Genomic DNA, 27,833 nt, shown 5'->3' on the forward strand with positions numbered 1-27,833 from the left:
GGACCGCTCATGTTCTTCGTCTCAGAAGTAGCGCGAGCATTTGAAGTACGTCAGAAATATAACGGCGTCACTAATGGGTTCTGTTTGCTTTTTTCGCGTCGCGCCGCTCACGTCTGGAGTAACGTTAGACACGGTAGCCTATATTGAGACAATCTTTAGCACAAGAGATGTTGGCTACTGTAACTGTACACTACACACACATTAAAATTCCCACATATTTACACATTAACTTTCATTTCTTATGCTAAACTTAAACTATAATGGCAAATGGGAATAACACAACGTGAACAAAAACAAGAGTGTTTTATTTTTTTGACCTATTTCTGTATTTCCACTCCTCTAGGTTGAATGTTTTGTCAGCTTTATAGCACAGCAAACAAATGACTTCAGTTACAATTTTACAAACTGTCACAAACGGACATCATTTTGGCACATTAAGGTAATGTGTGTCGTGTGGCCTCCAGTCCAGCTCTAAATGGGATTAGGAACTGAAACAGAGACACATCAACTGTGATGAGAAACACTATGAAACATTTCCAAACTGAATGAATACTAGTCAGGTTGTTACGGATGAGAAAAAGGGGTTTGATAAACTAGATTCAAAGCTCTTGCTTACCTAATTTCCATATGGACAGTCTTCTAAAATGAAAAGAAACAAAAATGAGAAATTTTGTGAGAATTTTGCTGAAAATAGTACTAGTTTAGACAATAAATAAACATTTAAATGGTTTGTGAAGAAAAGTTAAGTCATTGATGATCGCTTGTTGTATAGCAGATATTTGTGTGTCCACTGTCATACATGTATAGTCTTAAAAGAAAAAGTATTTGGACACTTCGGCCACACTTGTCTCAATATGTCTCACCGAGTTATATGTAATTTCATTAATTCCAATCACGACATTGATCTAGCCTAATAAACCTGACATGTATGTAGACTGTACGATGGCACCGATCGAATCATAGGCTACGACACAAGTTAGTATAGAAGAATAAAACGTCCTCAGCATGTGCTAGAGGTAAACAAGTAGAGCAAGATGAATCACACTTTGGCAATTGTGTTTTTAATGTGCGGTGAAAAAAGAGAAGGAACGAAAGAGATATGGACGCAGTCATGGATAGGGAAAGAGGCCAACTTGGCTTGCCAATCTTGCAAATGGACCTTGGGTGAGTAGTTTTAAGTTTTAGTGCCATGTCGTGTCGATCAATACACATTTTGTACCGTCATACAATGTGTACCGGGCATTAGATCAAATATCAAACTATGTCAAACCAAGTGTCCTGTTAGTGAACATGAGCCACCATTTGACAACTACAAATTTCCAAATACCTTTTGTCGTCAATTTGAACAGTATTATTTTATTCTTTAACCTTAAAGAACCTCTTTTTGAAATGTTTTGTTAGAAAAGTGTTCGTATTCTGTCTTTCTTTAAAATAAATGGTTTGATATCGTGTTGTTTGATGCATGTCCAGGTAAAGTAAAGCTTGTAGGTGTGAGTGATTTACCTGTTTTACCAGCGGCTGGTGGAGTCAGGATGGACTCTTTGGAGAATCCTCGAGCTGTGGCGTACGCTCTGAACTTCTCCAGCACATCCGCCCTCAACCTCTTAGTACGACCTACAGCCAAATTACAGGCTGTGAGAACAAATCAGAAGAACACAAACACCCTCCCAAAATGCTTTAAGTGAGAAGTTCATGCTGTTGTTAATCTCAGGCTCACCGTAAAGAGACACTTGTGTGAACTCCTTGTTGATCTTCTTGTGTTTGAGGACCAGCGCATATTCAGTATAGTTCGTCTCCACCACAGTAACATCCTTCACCCTTCTATGACCTGCAGATGACAGTACAAATCTGAACTGGAGTATCGTTTTCTCTGTGTCTGATCTGATTATGCTAATGTCTCATATTTACTGTTGACTCACGAGTGCTGTAATAGTTGAATACGCCGGGCACTGACGTCTTCTCATAAACGTAGACCTTACGCTGACAACCAGAAGACCTGCATATAATCACATGCAATCATCACACAATGTCTGAGTATAATAATATAATGAATATAATATAATATAATGAATACAATATAATATAATATTATATATTTTAATATAATTTTAGATACTATTAACAACTTTGAGATATGAGACAAGAATCATCACAGTGTGTGAATAAATTAAAATAAAGAAATCAAAAATCAAATAAATATTAGGAACTATTCTAACTATGAGATATGAGACAAGAATTATCACAGTGTCTGAATAATAAAATAAAATAAATAAATAAAATATTAAGAACTATTCTCACTGTGAGATATGAGACCGAAATGATTACAGTGTGTGAATACAATAAAATAAATAAAAATAAAATAAAATATTACGAATTATTCTAACCATGAGATATGAGACAAGAATTATCACAGTGTGAATAAAATAAAATAAATAAAAAATAAAATATTTGGAACTTACTATGAGATATGAGACAAGGATTATTACAGTGAATAATAAAATAAAAGAATAAAACAAAATAAATTATTAGGAATTATTCTAACTATGAAATATGAGACACGAATCATCACAGTGTGTGCTGTGTAAGAACTATTATAACTTAATTGTGAATCAAAACTAAAACAAAATAAATGGCCACGCTGTGTCTGAAATGTCAGTTTCTCAATATGAACTTGTAATAATAATGTATAAAAGCAATATCACAGTCTAATAGTGCTGTTGTTCTGAGTATATTCAATTCTTAATTGGGTGAATGTAAAATACAAATTATGTGTAATTATTATTATTATTATTATTATTATTATTATTATTCTTTTAACCTGGTAAAATAAAGAATGAATGAATGATATTATATTATTGTCTGAACAGTCATAGGAGAACACGAGTGTCCCTCACTTCAGACTCCACATGGTCATGTTGACGTCCCCATTCTCCTTTGGCTCCACTACGCCCATAGAGACAGTGAGTCTGTTTCTGTACGGCACAAAGCCTGGAGAGTCGTAGGCCAGACCCACCCGATACCACTTCCCTGCAAACTGAGCAAACACAAGAGAATACGCATCATTTCACAAGGATGTGTTGGAAAAAGAGCAGAAATATTAACCCTGATTACTAATGTCCAATCAGTATCGGACAGCGTGTGTAGTCTGTCTGTTCATTAACTACCAAAACATTTGTCTCAGTGTCTCAAGAACCAACACTCTTCTTCATAAAGTCCCATGAAGATGCCTGAAGAACTTGGCAGAAGTCAGATGTTTCTGGTTGCAACACTGAGCGAGTGACCTTTGCCCTGAGGACTGTTTGTCTGCACTGTCTCTGCTGTTAATGCAATCGCTGGCCCTGTCGAGCGTTACCCTCCTCAACTCATCCACAGCTTGTCCATGTCAGTGTTTCAGCCTTTAAAACAACAACTCAAACAAACCTCATATAGCCAGCTGTTTAACTCCAAGACAACACCAGCCTGCTCTCACTTTTCAAGTTTTGATACTAGTCCAGAAACTGTCCTACAGATAAAGGCACGTCTCCAAAAACGTAAGGCTAAAGTTCTCACCCTCTGAAGGTCAAAGTTCTTCTGCGGCTGGACTCCGGCGTTGATGCCTGTCAGGAGCATCAGCAAAGAAATGGTCACCAAGGCGATCTTCATGGTTACGTTGTAGAGAGGAACACAGCCAGAGATTGTGGACTATCCAGTGTGCCAACCACATTAGCTCCGCCCCCTCAACAATCCAGCCAATCCCACGCAAGAACACACACCTAACAGAGGGACCATTCATTGAAGGCCATGCTTGAAACTTAAAAATATTAAGATTTCCAGCCCACAAAGTCAAATAAATGTCCCTTTATGAATCTTACTTAAAATGACTAAAACGGCAACTAAAAAACAACAACCTCAAAGTAACACGGCTTCATATACAAAGTAAACAAACAGGAGCAACTGCAGAGAATTAATATATTTTTTATTAATATGGATTCTTGGATGCCATTGTTTTGAAAGAGCATGATTTACAGCTAGTCTTTAAGACAAGAGGACTTCAGTGTGACGCGGCACACCTCACACACCTCCTCTACATAAACACACACACACACGCCACCAGCTCACTCATAGTTCCCGCCTCTGCATGTTGTTCCTGAGTACCGAACAGAAATAGACAAAACAAAAGTGCATTTATGATCAGTCTTTTGAGAAGGGTGACAAATCTGTACAGTTTATAAACAAAACTGTTTTAGGGAAATCCCTAACTAACAAAATGCAAGATCTTCATTGGCTTTGGTGCTCAATAAAACAAGATAAAAACAATATAACTTATGATGCTTAATGGTCCTTTGTAGCTTTAAAGCCATTGACAGAACAAAATCCACAGTACATAATTAGGTTAAACATTAAATATCCCTTATTATCAATGAAAACATACTGGTGCATTAACAAGATTTTGGATGGCAAATGGAAGGAAAGTGAACGAGCACCACAACCTAGTGGACAGACATGAGAACAACATCGCATTTCATGCACAACATCATCTGGAAATTAAAGCGACACACTAACAGATCCTTTAAAACATGTTCGGAGTGAAAACAGACTGACTGTTTATATAGTGCAGTGGGGGAAAAAAACATGTATTTAAAAAAAATAAATAAATACAAAATTATTCACAGCACTGGCTTTTGCATTTCACATTGCTAATGCCTTTACAATATATGAAAAAAGTCATTAAAACATAACAGACATCATTAACGTGGAAATGACTGAAATTGAATGTTGTCTGTGTGTGTCTGCAATTGTGTGTCTTTGTATGACACTTTAAAGGGACGTTACCATCAAAAAATTTAAATTCCGTCATCATTCACTCCCTTTTATGTTGTTCCAAACATGTGACTTTATTTATTTTCTGGAACACATAAAACAATCTTCATTCACATTCTAAAAAAGACAAAGCACGATATAAGTAGTTGTAATTTACTGATAATCTTCTCTGTTGAAACTCAAAAAATGGCTTGTTAATGCACCAGGATGATGTCAAGGTGATTTGCATTTTTAAAATGCAAAATGGAAAGGACATTTGAAAGCTGAAGTGGAGGTAGATTATCAGTTTTCTCACATAAAAGTATCATATGGCTTCAGAAGACTTGGAATAAGTCATTTGGAATTTTTTTTTTGTCCTTTTTGGAGGTTTGGAACGACATGAGAGTGAGTAAATGCTCACAGAATTTCCATTTTTGGGGTGAACGGTTCCTTTATCCAACAGAAATAATAAAGAGAGGCCTCGGCAAAAGATTCCCGGTGAGGATTCTTGCGGTCATAGGACACAAACACTAACACATAGTATATCATGAGAGAAAGAAATGTTTGTAGAGAAGATTTGACATCATAGTGTGTCTAAAATATAACTTCTCTATATAATTTCCCTCTCTTTCTCTCACACACACACACACACACACACAGAGCAAAAGAAAAAAGAAAACAAGCTTAACAGAGAAATAAAGCTCAACCCATAACAAATCATTACACCATTCTTTTACAAAATTATTTAAAAAAACCCAAGGAAAGGACAAACAACAATAAAAACAGGAAAAGAATCTTGATGGAGACAACTGCATCTGATTGGCTGACTAACCAATGACATCACTGCTGCACCCTTGGCTAGAAGTATCAGTTGAAGAATGACGTGTACAGCTGTGTGGCAGACACTTCATTCCAAAAGAAACATATATTGTGAATGAATAAAAAAAATGAAGTCCTATTTACATTGTTGTACTGAATTTCATTTATGCTAATTCTAATGAAAAAATGTCCTGACAAGAACAATATTTCTTGTCATTACATACACAAGCATATTTTTTAAGTAAATTCAATTTTTTTGTCATTACGGTAATTAGAATGAGATCTTACTGTCATTCTGATAAGAAATGTTTTTTTTTTTTTTGTCTGTAATTCACAGTAATGTGAATTATTAATTTTTTTGTCATTAATAGTAATAAGAATGAGACTTTATTGTCATTACAATAATAAGAATGTAATTATTGCCATTACGGTAATCAGAACGAGATGTTATTGTCATTATAGTAATGGAAATTAGCATTTTAGTGTCATTATGGTAATGAAAATGATTTTTTGTTGTTGTTACGGTAATGAGAATGAGATTTTTTTATTGTCATTATGGTAATGTTAATTAGACTTTTGTCACGGTAATGAGATTTTTATTGTCATTATGGTAATGAGCATTAATTGTTGTGTTATGGTAATGAGAATGAGATTTGTATTATTATGGTAATGAGCATTAATTGTGTTATGGTAGTGAGAATGAGATTTTTTTTGTCATTATGGTAATGAACTAACATTTTTTGTAATGTAATTAGAATGAAATTTTTAATGTGAATACATTTTTTGGCATTATGGTAATGAGAATGAGATTTTTTGCATTACAGTAATGACAAATCCTTATTTTTAATGAAAATAATGGAAAAACATTGCAAAATAGGCTTCATTATTTTTATGCAAAGTATAAATCTTTTTTTACATTTATTTTTTGGTAAAGTATGTTCCTCATGATACTCGTCCATATAATGTCAACAAAGTTCTATGTTTTCCCACACATGTGCCGTACGTTAATTTATAGTGGCCAAAAAAGTGACTGGAGAAAATCAAGTGCTGTCACACAAAATCATCTCATCACACGTGCACACACACTTAAATACTTGCTACGATATAAATAAATAATCCGCTGTCAGTGGGCGAAGGAGAACAGGAAAGTTTGCAAGAGAAGATGGTGCAAAATACACATGGAAGGGAAAGGATGCCCATAGATGTAGTGCCGGACTCACTTTGCATGATGGGAATTTTTAATGGGAGGGGAGTACAAGCTAGGTCTAGAAAATAAACTAGCCGTTTAAGAGACGTCCAGGGTCAGTTAGAGTAATGATACAGGGCAAGAGCGATAACACTACGTACGTGGTGACCTGACAGTAAGGCACAGTGCTCTGTTTGCATCAATCATTCATGCTGCTGAAAGAAAAACTAAAACCCAGGTGACAGATAGCCTACATCACTTTCCCTTCATTCTACTCTGCTTCCGTTCTCTTCACGTCAAGAAGCAAAGACGTTTTTTTTTAGGTCTGGCGCCACTTTGCAGATGGGGAGGATGTTCACTCTTTAGCACCAGAGTAGTTTACTACTTTCATTCACCTCTATGCAAAGTCCACTATAGTGTCCTGTAGAGTCCAGGAGGTCCTCGCCCGGATCTGAACGGTCGTCACGTCTAGCAAATCGAAGCGAACCCATGAAGCCCACTCTGCACAATGTCGCACCGGGCTGTTCGGTCTATAGACATTAGTGAAAAATCAGCTTTCGTGATTGACGCTGCACATTAACGTCCGGCGAGGTAAAATAGACACAGTAGCAGTGCGATCATGGATGTCTTCAATGCAGCATATAGATTCAGAACTTGAAAATAGATGATGAGCTATTCTACAACTTAAATATATTTGGTGCACATTTAAATAAACAGCATTGATCAAGTCATGGCAGCTGACAAGTGCGCAGCCAGTGCTGGGTTTGTATTGCACGTCGATCCGCATGGTTTGGTGGCGCATTTACGATGGCAGTCGCTAGTCAGATCCGTCAAAATGAACGCGTGTCAGTCCCGAATCCTGTAGCCAGGCGAGCATTGTGCAGCTGAGGCAAAGGGAAAGCTTTACCATTTGACAGACGTGTAGTTGGTCCTTGTGCCTTTCCTTGCTGTTGGTTTTTTGTATTCTTGTCTGCTAAATTGCTTAATTTTTTGTTTTGTTTTCAAGATGGCTGAACACCACCTCAGTCCCATCTCAGTTGTAAGAGAGGTGGGCTATGAGAATGAATATGGGGCTTGAATAAGTGTCCAGAATGCGTTCCTGCGGCCCCTCACTGTGTTTGTTGAGGTAACGAGGGGCGGGGTGATGAGGGGGGTGGGGTTTGAGGGCTGTTGAAGGCGGGGGTGGTGAGGGAATGCGTGGAGGTTGGCAGTAGTCTCATAATTTCTGCTTTCCTGAGACGATGCTGCGATGGAGCTCTACGTTCAGCTCCACATATTGTCCCTTAGTGCAGTCCAGGAAGTAGAGTTTGTCAGAGACGACACTGGGGTCGAATCCCTCCCGTCGCATGTCTGTCTTCTGGAATTTGAAAGTCCCTGAAAGAAAACCACATGCTTAGCATTTTATACTATGCAATGGCACACTGCACATCTTTTGGCTCAATTATCTGTATTGCCCCATATATCAAGTTCAAGGGTCCATAAGTCATTTTTTGTATAGTAAAAAATGTTCAAACTTTAGATTTTGTACAGTACAGTACAGTACAAAATGTTCACCCTTTGGGTTTAGAGTATCTGCAGAGTTTTTAAAATGAAACTTTAAAACCTGCACAAATAAAATGAATACTGCATGTCCAGGCAGAACAAACCAATATAAATACAATCTCAAATAAATAATGCATCTCAGATTATTTTACCTAATTAAACAGGATGTATATGATATATAAACAGGATATATCAATAATATATCAATCAGTATATCAATACATACGAATTAGATGTTGATAGATAATTGATTTTTCTGATATAATAATAATAATAATAATAATAATAATAAAAAATTGAACGTCAGGCAAAAAAAAACACACAAGCTAATACCAGTAAAACCTATATAATGCACTGCATATTCTTAAGGGTAAAGAAGCCAAATTTAGAGTCTGGAGCCCCTTCTTAATATTTATTGAACATGGTGATATTAAAAATATAACAGAGGAGGATCAAACTGCTTTTTTGTTAACTTGCACTACCAAAGTACATATTGTTGTAACCCTTTGCTGGTTTGTTATTATGATTTAGGCTGTGTAGTCCCTTGTGTTGTGTTTTTTTAATTAATGTACATTGTTAATTGTGTGTTCACGAAAACTAAAAAAACAGCACTGAGAAAAATAATAATAATCTATATACAGAATAATGTTATTAATCTTTCCTTCCTATGACATGGTGGAATTAAACACCAGATACAGTTTGTTTTGTGACTAAAATACCAATAATATCCAGAAAAAATGAAAAAGCAGTTCTTTTCATTTTAAATAAGCCTAAAATACACCAGAACTCTATGCTTTCCTACTAATATGCACTCTTATAACCATCTACAACATATTACAATATAAACACCACAACAAAAAGTGTCATAATTAATCAGTAGTAGATCATAAGCAATTGCTTAACATAAATATGCAGTATTCATTGATGGCGAACTGACCTGAAACCGTGAGCCTGTAGAACGTGCAACACTGCTGCGATTTTACTTTGAACGTGCAGCGCTCACATTTATTTCATTAAAGTCCCCCTGTAGTCAATTTTATCCCTTAACTGATCAACAAAATTACACATTTAAACGTTTTTCCTTGAAAAAAATTCTTCATGACTTAAAATAGCTTGAATATAACTCTACACCCTTCCTTCATTTAGTATACGTGGCTCTATAAATATGCAAATTAGCCCCGCCTCCAATCACTCACACCAGCTCAGAAATCCACTTACAACAACTTATAAGGTAGTTTGTGATCAGAAACAACCGCATTTTTGAGACTGTCTTTGGGTCACTGCAGTTTTAAGGAGAAAATACTCAGCAATGGTGTCGACTTATGAATTTGCAATTAAAAACACCACAAAGACATAACTTGATTTTTCACCACAGGGGGACTTTAAATCACAGCCTTTTAAAGTTTAATGATTACATTAGATAATATCGCAATACCCGTTTTTTTCTGTCCGCAATTTAAGATATCCTAAAATAATATTTAAGACTTATGCTATACTATTTAAGATATTTAAGACTTTTTATGACATTACCTTTGATCAAATTGAATTTGAGACATTTTAAGGACCCATAGGAATCCTAGTTATATATTTAAAGGAAAATCAGCACTTTAAATCCATTTATCCATTTATTATCAACAATATTCATCAGACAGGGGTCAGTTGGCAGTCTGTGGGCTGTCTGAGGCTGAGATTAGACATGCCATATCTCACCTGTTTTGTTCACTTCTGGCAGGAAGCGCAGAAACACGGGCCGGGCATAGGGCGGCAGGGCTTTCTCCAGGTCCCTGCTAAACTTCGCCAGGTCTGAGCTGTGGTCCGGGTCTGCTATGGCCGCCATCCCTGCCTTGCCTTCAGCTCCTGAAAAAAAAATAAAAAAAAAAACGTCCATATGAATCACACAAAGGCAACCTCATGCGATGCATTCTCAGCACTGCCACAAGAGGCGCTATACCATCCATTTGTAAAAACTGCTCTTTATCTCTTCTGCAGTTAGTTTTCTCTTTGAGGTCAATTACAGTAATTTAGCAAGTTGGTAAAAGTTAAAAAACTATCTGAATAATAACATCAGGCTTAATGGAGGCACAGATGTTTGAAAACAAAGGTGGGATCACATTAGCCAAATTTCTTAAAAACGACCTTTCCCAGATAAAAACACAGTTTAAGTAAAACCAGATTAACACAGCAAGGTTTTTGCCCATTGAACACTTTAATTGTTGTTCTGCTTTTTCAACATTGCAGTCTTGGGTGTGTCTGTTCATGCTAAAGTCAAGGCTAAAGAAAACCCTTATGATTTCAAAATCTCACATAAAAGTTTTTCTTGAGTCATTGGTTTAGTGATTTGCATTTAGACTCTTGAAACATTTTGATGGTTATCAGCGTATGATGTACACGTACACCTACGTGTTGTAGACCCACAATTCCAGATCTGCTGATGACTTTGTTTTGAAGGTGAGAGTGTATTTTTCAGCTGGCAGGCTCAAATGTAGTGAGCTATTATTCAGCACTCTGCCGCCATATCTTTATAGATCTAGTGTAAGCAAAACCAGAGCCAGGCCAAGAGAAGACTTTGTTTGGCTGTGTATTCCCAGAATCCTTCAGGAGCTGCTGTAGTCAGCTTTGTTGAAATTAATTATTCTCCTCTCCACAGACTGGCTTGGCACCCGGTGATTCATGTTACTTCAAAACACTTAAAAGGAACAGTTCACTGCAAAACACTGTCTTTAGAGAGGCTCTCTTTATTGTTACAAGATCATTTTAACTTGAATCTTAAATCGTATCATGTGCATTTATTTCTTTGCCAATTAGTCGTGCAATCAGGGTATCTGCAGGGTTTATAAAACTAATAACAATATATAAACTAATACTAATAATACAATTAAAACCATATGAGTGGGGTGGGGTAGTCTATGGGTAACAACCAAAACTGGAAAATGACCACGATTGAAACTTAACGTTAAGATTATAAAATGATAAATGATTTCATAATTTAAACCATTTTTTTAAGAAAAGAGATGAGTCAAACCTAAAAATAATATTATAATATTAAAGATTTAAAAATAATAAAATAATTTAAGACTTTTTTAAAAACCCGTGTAATTAAGATCGTCGCAATTTTTTTTCTTTTCTTTTCAATGTACCGCTTAGTTTAAAAATTGTTCAGCGCCTTGGTTAAACGCGCTATATAAAAAATAAAAAATAAACCTCTTTTTTTCCTTCCACTTGAAGATATAGTCCCTGATGAGTAAACTCTATGCGTGCTGCAGATCGATTTGCCTATTTTAGCCAAGATTTTCTTAAACAGGGTGAAATGTCATTTGTGGAAAGACAACGAGAGAGAAAGACAGGATAAAACCAAACAGAAAAGGTGGAGAAATGTGCCGTTACCTGGCACCTCAACTCCATACACCACCACATCTTTCATGTCCAGCAGACGGCTCAGAGTTCCCTCCACCTCGGTGGTGGACACGTTCTCTCCTTTCCAGCGGTACGTGTCTCCTGTGCGGTCTTTGAAATACATGTAGCCATAGTCGTCCATCTCCAGCACGTCCCCTGAGAGAGGAGAAGCAAACAACTTCTATTATCTAGCTGAGTGTATGCAAGCAAGAGTGCGGTTGTGTAAAGTGTTTCAAAATACAATACCTGACAGATATGCACTGTCTCCCTTTTTGAAGACATCGTGAGCAACCTTCTTATTAGTGGCTGACTGATTGACGTAGCCGTCGAATCGTCTGAGGGGGTCGTTCTGAATGATTCGGCCAACCAACTGACCAGGTTCTCCTGAGAAACACAGTAAGGAAATGGACGATAAATTATATTTTTGCATTTTCTGTAGTGGTCGACTGATATAGATAGATAAGATTGTTTTATTTAATGCCATGTCAGCATCTAAGGCAGGGGTGGGCAAACTACGGCCCGCGGGCCACATACGGCCCGTTAGGCTGTTTAATCCGGCCCGTCAAGTATTTAAAAAATTGTCTTAAAATCGCATTCATTTTGCCTTTTTCTTGCAATACTTTGCATATATATATTTATATTTATATATAGCGTTGCATATATTTGACAATCGGAATATCAGATATTTCATGCCATAGCTAACAAATGTAAAAAAGGAAAAATGACATGAAAGCAGATCATCATTCATTCAGCGCTGTTGTGGCTGCGGTGTGTCATGTAACAAGCAATGACGCGTCACCATGGAAACCAAACAGACAGCGCCAGCGCATAGACTTGTTGCACGTTAATGTTTTTTCCTTTTTTGGAAACTCACAGAAAAAAAAAAAAAGTTTGGTAACCGCTTGCACACCTGTTTAGTTTTTCCTTTGATTTGTCTGCTATTTAGTTTCTTTGCTCCTCTTGATTTGTGGATGTATCCTGACTGATTCCGTTTACCGACCTTTATCGTCCAGCTTTCGACTACGCTCCCCTGTCTGCCATGTACAGAACCCGGTTTTGTTCATTAAATGTTCTGATCTGCCTTTGCTTTTTATGTTTTATTTTATTATTCTTAAAATAAATTTGTATATTCGTTTATTTCGTTTTTTTTCCACAAATGTATGACTTTTGGAAGTGCAAGTTGATTGCCATATGCAGTTTTAATAAAGTTGAATTAACGTAACCTTCTGTCATTTTTACTCTTCTAAGTGTACACTTGCAGGTGTTTTGTTTCTAATTTACTGTTAGGCCCATTAAATAATAATAAGGATAAACAATATTTAAAAAGTATAGGGTATAATTATCTAACATCTGACTAATTAAAAATTAACCTCAAAACATAACATGCTAAATGGGGGATATCTAGCATAAAAAATGTATTGTCAGAATGTCGTCTCTCAGTTAGATTTCGCGCAGATGTTGACACAACGTGAATGTGTTTGCTCAGCCCGATCTCATGAAAGTGCGAATAACCACGAATTATAGTGCTTATGATACGCAGTTTTCGCGTGCATATGATACGCACTTTATGGCGTGTAATAGGCACGCACTCCGCACCCCTAATCCTAACCAAGGGGTTTACAGTGCGTAGCATATGCACGCAAAAAAACATTTTTGGCGTATAAATGGCACGAGAAATAAAATTCGTGGTATAGATACGCACTTTCATGAGATCGTGTTTCATAATCTGCTACTGGGCCGGCCCTCTGTCAAATTTTAAAACCCAGTGTGGCCCTTGAGCCAAAAAGTTTGCCCACCCCTGATCTAAGGCTATTTTCATGGCAAAAATTCAATTACAAAAAGACAAATATCATATACAGTGAGGAAAATTAGTATTTGAACACCCTGCTATTTTGCAAGTTCTCCCACTTGGAAATCATGGAGGGGTCTGAAATTGTCATCGTAGGTGCATGTCCACTGTGAGAGACATAATCTAAAAAAAAAAATCCAGAAATCACAATATATGATTTTTTAACTATTTATTTGTATGATACAGCTGCAAATAAGTATTTGAACACCTGTCTATCAGCTAGAATTCTGACCCTCAAAGACCTGTTAGTCTGCCTTTAAAATGTCCACCTCCACTCCATTTATTATCCTAAATTAGATGCACCTGTTTGAGGTTGTTAGCTGCATAAAGACACCTGTCCACCTCATACAATCAGTAAGAATCCAACTACTAACATGGCCAAGACCAAAGAGCTGTCCAAAGACACTAGAGACAAAATTGTACACCTCCACAAGGCTGGAAAGGGCTACGGGGAAATTGCCAAGCAGCTTGGTGAAAAAAGGTCCACTGTTGGAGCAATCATTAGAAAATGGAGGAAGCTAAACATGACTGTCAATCTCCCTCGGACTGGGGCTCCATGCAAGATCTCACCTCGTGGGGTCTCAATGATCCTAAGAAAGGTGAGAAATCAGCCCAGAACTACACGGGAGGAGCTGGTCAATGACCTGAAAAGAGCTGGGACCACCGTTTCCAAGGTTACTGTTGGTAATACACTAAGACGTCATGGTTTGAAATCATGCATGGCACGGAAGGTTCCCCTGCTTAAACCAGCACATGTCAAGGCCCGTCTTAAGTTTGCCAATGACCATTTGGATGATCCAGAGGAGTCATGGGAGAAAGTCATGTGGTCAGATGAGACCAAAATAGAACTTTTTGGTCATAATTCCACTAAACGTGTTTGGAGGAAGAAGAATGATGAGTACCATCCCAAGAACACCATCCCTACTGTGAAGCATGGGGGTGGTAGCATCATGCTTTGGGGGTGTTTTTCTGCACATGGGACAGGGCGACTGCACTGTATTAAGGAGAGGATGACCGGGGCCATGTATTGCGAGATTTTGGGGAACAACCTCCTTCCCTCAGTTAGAGCATTGAAGATGGGTCGAGGCTGGGTCTTCCAACATGACAATGACCCGAAGCACACAGCCAGGATAACCAAGGAGTGGCTCTGTAAGAAGCAAATAGAGGTTCTGGCGTGGCCTAGCCAGTCTCCAGACCTAAACCCAATAGAGAATCTTTGGAGGGAGCTCAAACTCCGTGTTTCTCAGCGACAGCCCAGAAACCTGACTGATCTAGAGAAGATCTGTGTGGAGGAGTGGGCCAAAATCCCTCCTGCAGTGTGTGCAAACCTGGTGAAAAACTACAGGAAACGTTTGACCTCTGTAATTGCAAACAAAGGCTACTGTACCAAATATTAACATTGATTTTCTCAGGTGTTCAAATACTTATTTGCAGCTGTATCATACAAATAAATAGTTAAAAAATCATACATTGTGATTTCTGGATTTTTTTTTTTTAGATTATGTCTCTCACAGTGGACATGCACCTACGATGACAATTTCAGACCCCTCCATGATTTATAAGTGGGAGAACTTGCAAAAAAGCAGGGTGTTCAAATACTTATTTTCCTCACTGTAAATACAATAAAACCAAGCAAACAAGTCATATTATACTTTTTTTTTTAAATTAACATATGATAAAAAATCCAAAACCTTTTCAGGCATAATCTTACTAAATAAATCCTTAAGTGAAATAACTTCATATTAAGAGCTGTATATCAGTCAATATTTGGCATTCACAATATTGGCGGACAACTGTAAGAAGCGGGACTTTTATTTTGACAGCGCTAAGAAGGTCAGTGCCTGAATGTCAGTGCCGGGACATACCAAGCTGACGTCAAAGAACTAGCGGCGACGAATGCTGACTGTGTTGTCTAAATATTAATAAATATAAATCTGTTTATTTTACAGGTTTATTTTTTTAAGGTGAAATCATTTTTTTATATAAATATCCATATGAAGTTATTTTAATTTTTTTCTGATTTTGTAAATATTAAGTCAAATTAATTCATTTCATTGCAGCATGTTATTTACTATCTTTAAATTGAATAGTGCGATATGTGTGTAAATAAGTTGTAAATAAGTTGTAAATATCAGAATTGGCCATCAAAAAAATCCTTATCATCAACCGCTAACTTTCTGTCTGCTCCCCTGTGTACTAAGCACGAATGTGAGCAAGTACTGTACCTGGACCACATGGGATACAGACTCCATCGGGTCCTCTGATAAGCTCCATGGTCTCCTCGTCCACTTTGACTAAGCGGATGGGGTAGATGTAGGGAAGGATCCGGCTATTGAATCCACAGGCCCCCGTCTGCAGTCAAAACATCATATGTTTGTTACAATCACCTCACACTCTTCAAAACGAAATACTGTGTCGAGCAAAATAAACAGCTAGGTGCATTTTCAATCAGCACCATAAATGGCCCATAACCACCTGTGCTTGATTACTGAACATATTGTAGATGGCCTTGTAAAATGGTAATGGTATGGTAATGCACAACACTAACTGCTGCAACCCTTAAAACCCTATATATCCTTCTCCACATGCATTATTCACTATTGTGTGGGTTTGCAAGTGTGTGCTACTCAAAAAGGCTGTTTACAGACACTTAGTCTAAGGTGTGCTTTTGTTGGGACAGACCTGGTTGTCGAAGTTGCCCAGGCTACAGTTGCACTCGGTGGCGCCGTAGAACTCTGCGATCTGTGGTATGTTGAAGCGGTTGGTGAACTCCTCCCAGATGGACCGGCGAAGGCCGTTTCCGAGGGCCATGCGGACCATGTGTTGGTGCTCCATGTCCTTCTTTGGCTGGTTCAGCAAATAGCGGCAGATCTCGCCAATGTACTGCACGATCTGAGACCAAAAATGATATTTTTAAACTCCATCAAGCTACATTTCCATGCAACACAACTATAATTTGCAATCACACAGCTATAACATTAAAGCTGAGGTCTGGAAGCCCTCGGTAAATTTACTGAATGTAAAATATATTGAATATGATTTTGTTTGACTTTGTCTATTAAACCTTTGACAAGCAGCCTAGGATATGATCACAGCGAACATTCAGATCTGCGTTGGCGCTGCCGCTGATCAAGAGAGAGCAGTTGTCATGTATAGGTATGAAACAGCTTCACAAACAGTCTTTTCAACCACACAGTATAATTTTTTCTGTTTTCCCAGATTATAACAGAAGTAATGGGATGAAAGTTCGGATATAAACATTGATGTCTACGGTAGCGATCAAAATAGAGCAAATCATCTTTGAAAGTAACTTGACGCTTCAAATAAAGGTGGTATCAATTACACCAGTAGGTGGCGACAAGTGACCGTTAAATATTTATAATTTAATCATTCATTCATGTTTCAAAAACTGATTCATACAGTAATTAAACAATGAAGTCTTTTTAAGTAAGTAGTAAATTACATGTTATTTTGTTTAGAATCGTGATATATATATTTTTTTCTCATTTTATCCAGAATCAATAGAAGATTTCCATTCATTTTTGTGAATCAGTTATTTTAAACAGAAGTGGATCAAAACCTTACATCAAAGTTATACAATTGTCTTAGGACAACTTTGATGAACTTTTTTGATCCACTTCAAATGTTGACTACTGTACATGAATAGAATACTGCTGCTTATTATTACGTATTGCTATATAATCAACATGTAAATGCATATAAATATTAAAAAAAAAAATTTCATAAAATATTCTGAGTCTTCATCTTAAAAAATAAAAGCCTATAAAAAAAAATCTGAGTAAATGAAAAATTCACAGATATCACATTTTTTATACACTATCATTTGGGGTCGATATGATTTTTAATGTTTAAAGAAGTCTCTTCTGCTCACCTAGGCTGCAATTTTTTGATAAAATTTTTTTTTATATATATTAATATTGTGAAAAAATATTACAATTTTAAAATAGCTGTTTTCTATTGTAATATATGTTAAAATGTAATTTATTCCTGTGATCAAAGCTGAATTTTCAGCATCATTACTCACATGATCCTAGTGTCACATGATCCTTCAGAAATCATTCTAATATGATGATTTGATGCTCAAGAAACATTTCTGATTATTATCAATGTTGAAAACTGTTCTGCTGCTTCATATTTTTGTAGAAACTGTGATACATTTTTTTCTCAGGATTCTTTGATAAATAGAATATTCATAAACAGCATTTATTCGAAATCAAAATCTATTGTAGCATAAATACATTTACTGTCACTTTTGATCAATTTAATACATCTTTGCTGTAATTTGCTGTAAAAACTATAGGCAAATTAATTTCTTGTATATTCCATAATAATCCATATTCCATTACTCACCGTGCAGTTGTATTTGATACAGTCATCCCAGAACTTTGATGCACTGAACTTCTTCCTGATCACCACAGTCATTCCATGGATCAGGCACTGGCCAACTCCCACTATGTTTCCTGCCACAGAGAACAACTCTGACCTCAGAACAGACCTATTGATTACTTCCAGATTAAATACTCACAAATCACAAGCCACAAAACTCGCACAGGAAGTAGCCTGAACCAGACTGTGACAGGAAGTGCACATATCATGAAGGTGTAGAGCAGCCTGTGTTCAGTGATGTACCTGCTGAGTGGTAAAGTGGTAAGCAGTCATAAAGCACATCCTCAGACTTCATTCTGAAACCATAGTACACCAAGGCAGCCATGCGGTAATACCTGAGGAAAGAACGCAGGAAAGACGGGGTGAAAAACAGGGAGTTTGATTCATTGAGAGAGAAAAAAGAGAAAGCAAGGAACGAGAGACTGAGAAATTGAGAAAATGAACACTGTCATACACTTACCGGCTATGTACAACGATAGCAGCTTTTGGCATCCCAGTGGTTCCCGACGTGTAAATGTAAAAAAGGCGATCTAGAAGCAAAGAAGAAGAAAAAACTATGGTAATGTGATTTATGGGCCAGATTTACTAAGAGCTTGTGCCAGTCACTAGTCAATTACTATGAAATACTAGTCAAATTGACTAATGCACTAGTCAATTTACTGGTATTTGCACCATTTTTTACCACCCCAATAAAGCATGCCTTAACCTATTTTGCACTTGACATGACGGCATCGGTGTTCTTTAATTTGTGTATTGTCAGTCGATCAGGCTCAGAACTTTCCACTCCCACCGGCACTTTATGGGATTGTGGTCTCACGCTCGCATGCTAATTTGCCCTGTTTAGTAAATCTGGCTCCTGGTTGGTAATGTGACTTTTAACATCCTAAAAGGCCTGTTTAAGTCAAATGCAACAAAACAAAAAGAATGGAAATATTCAGAGTTCAATGTCTTAAATTTTGTGTACACACACACACACACACACACACACACACATACAGTCAAACCTAAATTTATTCAGACACCTTCAACATTTCTCACATTATCACAGTTTATTCGCTATAGTTTAGAAAATGTTAATAAAATATGACAAGAACTCAGAGTTATCAAATCAGTTGATATTTCACTGGTTTTGTCCATCCTTCTGTTAACATGTCTCAAATTAATGACAAATTAATTAGGTTGAATAGCTTTTAAATTTAAGTACACAATTAGATAATACCAATTTAGGTCAACCATTTTCCAAGCAATGCTTAATTTTGTTCAGTCTGTGGTGTAAAAAGGTCACATTAGAAATTAAAGAAAAAACACTTAAGCAAAACATGGTCAGGTCAAAGTGTCTGAATAATATTTGGTCCAAAATTTTAAGACATTTTACTGGTAGTCACTGTATGAAGAATTTTTGGGTATAATATGTCACAGTTTACTTTATTTTGCTATCCTCACTTATGGCGCTTTTCCATTACCAGTACCAGCTCAACTCGACTTGACTCGCCTCGGCTCGGCTCGCTTTTCGCTCCGTTTTCCATTGCAGATAGTACCTCCACAATAGTACCTGGTCGTCATAGCGACGCCGCAGGAAACTGCCGTGACTTAATCTTCTATGCGAGACGCGCGAGACACACCCGCTACCCACACACACAGGACAATGGAGGAAATCGAGTGTGTGCTGTTTTTGTTTTTGCTGTTTTTTATTCAGAATACTGCGTCTGGCGCGTGCAATGATGACGCAGTGAATAGTGACGATTCTCTCTGACCAATCAGCAGTCTGCCGTGTTTTCATGTCACATTTTAGTATCGCCTCAGCTCGCTCAGAACCTCGCCGGAGGTGGTACGAAAAAAAGCACCTGGAAGCAGGTACAGGTACAACTTTTACACAGTGGAAAACCAAACAAAGCCGAGTCGAGTCGAGCTGGTACTGTGTAGTGGAAAAGCGCCATTGCATAAATGTAAGACATCGTTAAATGTATATATATTGTGTCCTGCACCCACTAGTAAAAAAATATTAAAAATTATATCTGGTGTCTGAATAATTTTTGGTTTGACTGTATATATATACACATATACATGCACACATATACATATGTCGCATGTCATGTGTGGGGATCCGCAATAATACAACATTCAGCATATAGGGAAAACTAAAAAACAGGGTGGCTCTGTTCCAATGGACAGGAGCTCATAGGCCTTAAATGGTGGCAAGTCTATGTTTCGATTATCTTGCCTGTGAAGCTGCGATCTGGTTGTCTGGGCTGTTTTGTAGGCGTCTCCTCCAGCAGCGGCTCTAGATGCTCCGTCCCTTCAGGAACACGCTTAGGGTCCCATTCTCCAGAGCAGAACAGCTTAACAGTCTTTCCCATGGAGCTGTGCACCTCACACAGCGCTGAGACATTTAAAGAGCGAGAGAAATATGTGAATACATCACAGACACAAATAGTGCAACAAAATGAGCCTAGAAAATCCTTCAGCGAAAGCACAGGACAAGCAAACGCCCAACAATGTGAAATCGATAAGAAACGAAGCTGACTCAACATGGCATGCTTTATGAGTCAGTATCCAATTACTTAAGAGACAACTAGGAAACTCGATTTCATTAGGATTTTGCTGCCTTTCGTGACCTCAGGAACGAATACTCTTTGGTGCAATGACATTCTTTCACTATGAGTTACACAGAGTAACCTCTGCTCAAGATAAATCTTTACTCTATATTACTCATTCATTGTTTCTCTACAGTTCACACACTAATCTTTGTCCAAGTGCCACTTCCTTATTTGCTTCTTGTGGTGTCACTTTTGCTTGCAACACTTCTGAACCACTGCCTCAAATTTCAAAATTCAATACTATATTGAGGCAAATCTTATTCATAAAATGCAAGCCTTATGCTTAGTCAATATGAAATCAACTGACACTATTGACATTAAACTACACATTCTTGGTATATTACTGTGCAAGATGCACCAGTGCACCTCATAAAAAAAAAATAATACAACAAATCTTTTTTATTTAGACAAAATGTATTAAATTTGACCACCTCCAAAATGTCTTTTTGATTGATGTCTCCAATCCAATTTTTTTCTAAAGTACCTGACTCCATTTTGGTATGTAATGAACACAATCCAATTAATTCCAGATGATAAAATGAATATCCTACGGTGGCCGAGAGAGCTTAACGCGCTGCAACTGAAGGAAACACATGCCAGTAAAAAAAAAAAAAAACACCAAAACACCAACAATTGGTTGAATTGTGAGTATTTGTAGCTTGTTTCTATATAAAGTTGCACTGTGAGTATTTGCAGCGCGTTTCTGTATTGGGTTGGGTTGTGAGTATTGATTCACTGTTTCGAAGCGCTGGTGGACTTTGGGAGTTTAAAACGCGCTTAACAAAGTGAATTAATTATTTCAAATTAAAAAAGAAACTGCCTCCGTCACAGCCAAATGCAGTTAGCTACATTTGTTAGTAGCACAGCATGGCTACTTTATCAAAAGTGTAGCTTGACTGTGAAAAATCAAGAAAGAAAAAGGAACTCCAAGGCACTCTCAAAAAAAAAAACTCTTTGGAGTTCCTTTTTCTTTCTTGATTTTTGGCATTTAGTTTCCCATCCAAAGAGCACCTCGATTTTAACCAAACTTTGGAGTCCAGGAAGCGCTCCTCTACCATTCCTTTTTTCATTGTAGCTTGACTGTGGTTTAACTGCTATAAATTAGGAGTAGTTTCCTCATCTCTGATAACGATCGAATCACTTCTCACCATCTGTTAGCTCACTGCCGAACACCACAGCTTTGGCGCTGGAGATGTTGACACAGTGAACCAGGGCCTCCAGTCTCAGGTTGAAGTTGATGAGCGCTGCCTCCACTCCGATCTTCGCCATGCCCAGCCAGAGCCCCACGTACTGAGAGCGGTTCTCCATGAACAGAGCCACCACATCGCCTTCCTTGAAGCCCCTCTGGAGAAGAAGGTTAGCCACGCGGTTGGAGTAATCGTCAAGCTCCTTGAAGCTCCATTTCTCGCCCGTTCCTTCGAAAATCAGAGCCGTCTTGTCACCGTATTTCTTGAGGGACTTGGCAAAAAGTTTGGGGATGGTGTTGCGCTCACGTAGGTGCTTTTTGACATTCAGCTTTACCCTCAGCAACACACTGGCTGCACTGTAAAAGAACACAAAATAATTGATGGTATTATTCCAGACATTTCTTAAAACATCTACTTTGAGTTTTGGGTGAATTCTTCATTTAAAATAGATGCACTACTTTAAAAGTTCGGAATGATTAGGATATTTTTATGTTTTTGAAAGAAGTCTCTTCTGGTCACAAAGGCTGCATTTATTTTAATTAAAAAAAAAAACAGTAAAACAGTAATACTGTGAAATATTATTACTATTTAAAATAACTTTTCTATTTAAATATATTGTAAAATGTCATTTATTCCTGTGATCAAAGCTGAATTTTCAGCATCATTACTCCAGTCTTCAGTGTCACATGATCCTTCAGAAATCAGTCTAATATGATTTGATGCTCAAGTAACATTTCTGATTATCAATGTTGAAAACAGTTGTGCTGCTTCATATTTATGTGGAAACTGTGCTACATACTGTTTCAGGATTCTTTGATTAATAGAAAGATCAAAATAACAGCATTTATTTGAAATAGAAATCTTTTGTAACTTTAAAAATGTCTTTACTGTCACTTTTGATCAATTTAATGCATCTTTGTTGAATAAAAAGTATTAATTAATTTAAAATATATATGTATATTTTACTTACCCAAAACATTTGAATGGTAGTGAATTATGGTCATGCACAGCACAACGGTTTTAAACATTGATAATAATCAGAAATGATTCTTGAGCATCAAATCATCATATTAGAATGATTTTTGAAGGATCATGTGACACTGAAGATATATTCACATAGAAAACAGTTATTTTAAATTGTAATAGTTTTTCACAATATTACTCTTTTACTGTAATTTTGATCAAATAAATGTAGCCTTGGTGAGCAGAAAAGACTTCTTTCAAAAACATAAAAAAAATTATTATTAATTATTCCAAACTTTTGACCAGTACTTTACACCATTTTGTACATTTAGTGTGTGGGTTTAATGCATATAATCATCTGTTTAATGATAATGATAGTTCAGATCAGATACTGGTCTCATCAACTTCTTGCTTAAGTGACAAATAAGAAATCTGTAAGTGGCAGGAAGTAGTTTGTGTGTGTGTGTGTGTGAGAGAGAGCACACAAACACTGTCACATTGCTAAAAGCAGTGATCCCTGTCTCATAAGAGTTCTTACATCCATTAACAGCTATCCTAAAAGCCTCCATCCTCCAATCCAGGCACTTACAGAGTAATCTGTGCTGTATGAAAAGATAAACCCACACCTCCAGGACCTGAAGTGGAACTGAACTCCATAAGCCCCAGCACTTGCTACAACAAGCAGCAAAACTTTGATTGTTAGCAGAGGTTTGCCTTGTTTGCTAATCAAACATAGAAGTTCAGCGGGGAGTTGAAGTTCAAGATTGAAAAACTTGAAAAGCAAAATCAGGAAAAACAGGGTGAACCCGCCAGGAATAACCCAGAAACCCACTTCAACCACTTGTTCCTCTTAACAAACTCATAGCTCGTAATACAGGAATGTGCGGTTATATTTGTTGAGGAACTTCTTTAAGGGTGGATTCCCACTTGTAGTTCGGTTTGCTCATTTTGGCCCCCCTCCAAAAAAACATGTGTTCACATTTTAACACTGAACCTAAATGCAAAATGTGCTCGTTGTGTGTGCGTAGCTACATATGATGGTATTTTGAGCAGCTGAGAACTCGAGAAGAGCTTATAAAATGTGTAAAGGAGTCAAAATAGTGTCAGGAATCCCTCCGTCACACACACACACACAGATCTGCTGTGAGGAGACGCGGTTCTGACGCCTGAACTGAACTGAGATGGGCAACATCACGACTATGACGAGAAAAAACAGGTATTCTTGAGCATTCATCTTTTCAGCGCCTCGGTCCTCTTGTTTGGCGTTCACCAGGGTTCAGATGGCAGCGTTCACACTTACTCAAATGAACCGTACTAACAGAGCAATCGCTCCAGAGTTCGCTTTAATCCAACCAAACATGCCAAGTGTGAACACACCCTTAATGAAAGGGCCCAGAAGAATGTATTATGTGATCTTTATACACAAAACCACCAATCAGATTTCTTTTACAAAGGTCTGTTAAGACTGTCAACATTAATGAACGAAATTAAATATTTTTTTTAACTTTTAACACGTTTTTAACACGTTTTCTTTTCAGAGTAAAGACACATTACAATTAGTTAAATTACGTTTGACAGACAATGAGCTCTGACATATTGCGAGGGTTAAAACCGTCCAAATAATTGGTTGAGAAAAAGTCCAGAATGTGCAGAGCTGGAATATAGATGAAGTGTGGAAAGCTAAAACAAGATAGTTTTGATTTATTTGACTTTTTTTTTTGTCACTACAGAATTTCCATACTTTTCACTTGTGTGCATTTCAGAGTTTTGATGACTTCGAAAAAGTGGAAAAGTACATAAAAAGTATATTCATATTATAGTATATAAAAAAAGCAAGCTAAAATGGATATTATAACATATAAACTTACTGCAAATCACGATATATGGTCTTTGAAAACACATGGATGGACTTCCATCCTCCAGAACCCAGGTAGAAAATGAGAATGGCTGGTAGGACCTGGAACCAGGACAGGCCGGCGAACAGCCTGAGGACGAAGAGAAGAGCCGTGGAGCACGCCAACCGCAACATCCTGACAACACGCAAAACACACACAGCACAGTCACTCAGACAGAAATTTCAACATTTCATTATTGCATTAACATTTTATAGGACCTTTTAAAAAAAGACCTTGATAAAAGTTATAACAATCATTATAAACCTGATAATTACAATGGTTGATATGCAAAACTCTTGCCTTAAATCGACAGATTCTGAGATTAACAAGATAAGACACTTAATCATATCAAGACAAGATAGAAAACAGATCTTTGGCCTTGTAAATGTATGTTAAAGGTATACCAGTCCAGAGTACTCGTATTATCTTACTCGAGAAAAGTCAGTAACTTAGGTTTCCAGATGTGTTTGGACAGTAAATCAAACATTTGTATTGAAATATTTATTTAAATGCTGCTGTTCATCACACATTTAATATATTATGCATATGAAGGATATTATTACACATAATGATGGAGGATAACCAGTTTTTATGTTTCCATATTTCTGATGAACAATGAAAATGGATACAAACAAATGTGATAGATATATATGTATATATATAAAAAGGTAATTCATTAAAATGCTCCTTTACATTAAAGTGTATTGACGTGTTTCAAGGCCTTCTTGTCCACTAAATCACCTGTAAAGTAACTGGGGTGGATTGAATGTCAGGCAACAGAGCTATTTGATCTGTACGATCCTTTCCTACAGCTCATCTGAACGCAGCAGAAGCTTGACCTGCTGAATTACCAGTCACACCACATCACTCTAAGGCCAGCTATATAGGGGACACCGGGGCTAGTTGTCACATAGGAAAGCTGCCACAAGGGCTTTCTTGCACTATCTGTAAGGTTTTGAGTCCACAAATGTATGTTTTTGTTTTTTTTAGCAATGGTTTTGTTCATTGCTTTCAAACATCTAGTTCAAAACAGGAGATAAATAGTTGTTTTTATTTACTATTTTAATCTACTGACAGCCTAAAATAAATTTTAACTTAAAAACTCACGGCGTAGTCTTTGCAAACACATAGATGGACAAAATGACCATATTATTTTGGTAATGCACAATACAACCTCAGGTGGGAATCTAAACTATATAATTAATTTTGATTTTATTTTTTATGAATTATTTATTTATTTAGAATTATGCAGGCAGCTTAATAATTATACAATTTATTAATTTATCAATTTCTGTTGAACAAAAGTTTGTAATCTTGTCCATTGTTACAGCTTCATGAATTTTTTGTGTGTTTCATGTAGGTTTTACTGTTCAAATTTGCAGAAAAAGACATTAAATAAGAGTTTCCATTGTGACAACGAACTTACCCCATATGGTGTAACAACAAGCCACGTTGTAGGTAAACACGTGTTAAATTAACTGTATAACAGTGGAAATAAATAAAATGTAAAATACTTTGCATTCAAGAATTCTATCCAGAAACGGAATCAAAACCTACTCTGGGACATGTTCACTGGAGTAAAAGTGTGACAACTAGCCCCTGTGTGATTCACCTATAGATAATACGCCATTTCATTCACACGTTCTCATTCTAATGACGGACAGAAGCGATGTTAACACATCGTCATATCATCACCACCACCACCACCATCATACGTTTTCGATACAGAAGGGAAATCCAACAATGCGCGGCTGTCTATCGTGAAGGATGCTGGGGAGAATCCACCCGCCCCGCATGGCAACGTCTGTTCGGTCCTGTGACCGTGTGTTGTTGTAGCAATACAAAATGATAGACGTGCTGTGGATGCGGATGGCTATTTAAGCAATGCAGAAGAAGAGCCATCATCATAATCATTACCGCAGAGCCCTAATTCGTTGCTCCACCCGGAAACCTGAGCGAGCACATTGGATTGTACAGCACTAAAGATGACTCATTTCCGCGATTCGGCTCTTTCGAACAGTTCATTTCAAAGATTCAGCGATTCTCTTACGCCACGATCACATCACACGTTCGCGGTATTACATCCTAATTGCTGTTTAGAACACAAATATAACTTGCATTTATTTACAATAAACAATACTAACATTTAATTTGCATCTCTCAGTGATGTTTTAGCTTGTACATTCCATTTATTATAAACAACTTTCAAATGTGTGCTGATAAAACTGTCATGCAAACAATTCAAATACGTTTCTGTGGTATTTCTGGTATTTTAGGCTCATTCTGAATCGGACAAAAGAGCGAGTCTGTGAGTTGTCGATTCTAGAACCGTGAACGAACAACTCAGTCCGTTTTAGTGATTCGGTTGAAATGAACGAGTCGTTGGAGAATCGAACATCACTACAGCACTGCAGCAACGTTACACTGAGCTTCACTCTACTGATACTGTTACAATCACAAGATACATTATGAGGATTTCACAGAGTCAGACTATACATTATAGCATGTGTCTATACGACCAGGTTTACACAGTAGTAGGCTTATATCAGTAACGGTTATGCTGCGTTATTTGATGTGCGTGTTATATATATAACGTTATATATATAAATAAAAAAAAGCCCAGTGCGGATATCTGGCATCCTATATCCCTTTATCTGGATTATCAGCAATAAACTGTTACATATGACACCGCATCCATCAGCAAACATGAACAGGACACAATGTACGCTGAAAATGCATCTTTAACTGGCAGTTGACATCTGCGATCATGACGATTAATGATACAGGAGATGCCGGAAATGGACAATGGTTAAAATATTTGGCATGTAGGTGTCTATGGTCCAGGAAATACCTTAATATTGGTCTCCGTGGTCACAATAACGTGTGTATAATGGCAGAAGGGGAAGCTGTTCCGTACGATCCCACCTTGATCGGCTTAAGCGAAACCTCCACCGCGTTTACCTGCGCTGAGACGCACGCGCCGGTCTGTAACGGCCGCACGCCTGCCTTTTACCTACCGCAGCTTCTTTGGTAGACTTTGCCCCCGTTTATTTCATTTTTCATTATTATCTGTTATCGCTTCATTGTAACGATGGCTTGTAGCGCTGATAATTCCAATGACCTTATAATTTTCTTACTTGAGCCCGCCTTCTCTCTATTCGCCGGTGCAGTTGCGTATACATTGATTGACAGCTGTTTGAACCAATGGCGTTCTCG

The 27,833-nt window shown here is 37.3% G+C and overlaps 2 protein-coding genes across 2 annotated transcripts; both read right to left on the reverse strand.

Moving 5' to 3' along the window:
* Positions 1-284: 284 nt before the first annotated feature.
* On the reverse strand, positions 285-3,716 carry ptgdsa (prostaglandin D2 synthase a). The gene is made up of 7 exons (XM_084103656.1): positions 3,550-3,716; positions 2,895-3,034; positions 1,920-1,996; positions 1,718-1,828; positions 1,504-1,614; positions 617-639; positions 285-488 (listed from the first exon to the last, which is right to left on the reverse strand). The coding sequence occupies exons 1-6, from the start codon at positions 3,640-3,642 to the stop codon at positions 617-619; spliced, it is 555 nt and encodes a 184-aa protein (XP_083959782.1). The 5' UTR covers positions 3,643-3,716; the 3' UTR covers positions 285-488.
* Positions 3,717-3,938: 222 nt separating this feature from the next.
* slc27a4 (solute carrier family 27 member 4) lies at positions 3,939-27,789 on the reverse strand. The gene is made up of 13 exons (XM_084103652.1): positions 27,469-27,789; positions 24,591-24,752; positions 21,721-22,115; positions 20,197-20,355; positions 18,436-18,505; positions 18,219-18,310; positions 17,940-18,049; positions 16,251-16,460; positions 15,794-15,920; positions 11,966-12,103; positions 11,711-11,875; positions 10,037-10,183; positions 3,939-8,158 (listed from the first exon to the last, which is right to left on the reverse strand). The coding sequence occupies exons 2-13, from the start codon at positions 24,749-24,751 to the stop codon at positions 8,001-8,003; spliced, it is 1,932 nt and encodes a 643-aa protein (XP_083959778.1). The 5' UTR covers position 24,752; positions 27,469-27,789; the 3' UTR covers positions 3,939-8,000.
* Between the last annotated feature and the right edge of the window lie 44 nt (positions 27,790-27,833).

The sequence above is a fragment of the Abramis brama genome (assembly GCF_963993115.1).
Source record: "Abramis brama genome assembly, chromosome: 25".
In the NCBI taxonomy this organism is placed as follows: Eukaryota; Metazoa; Chordata; class Actinopteri; order Cypriniformes; family Leuciscidae; genus Abramis; species Abramis brama.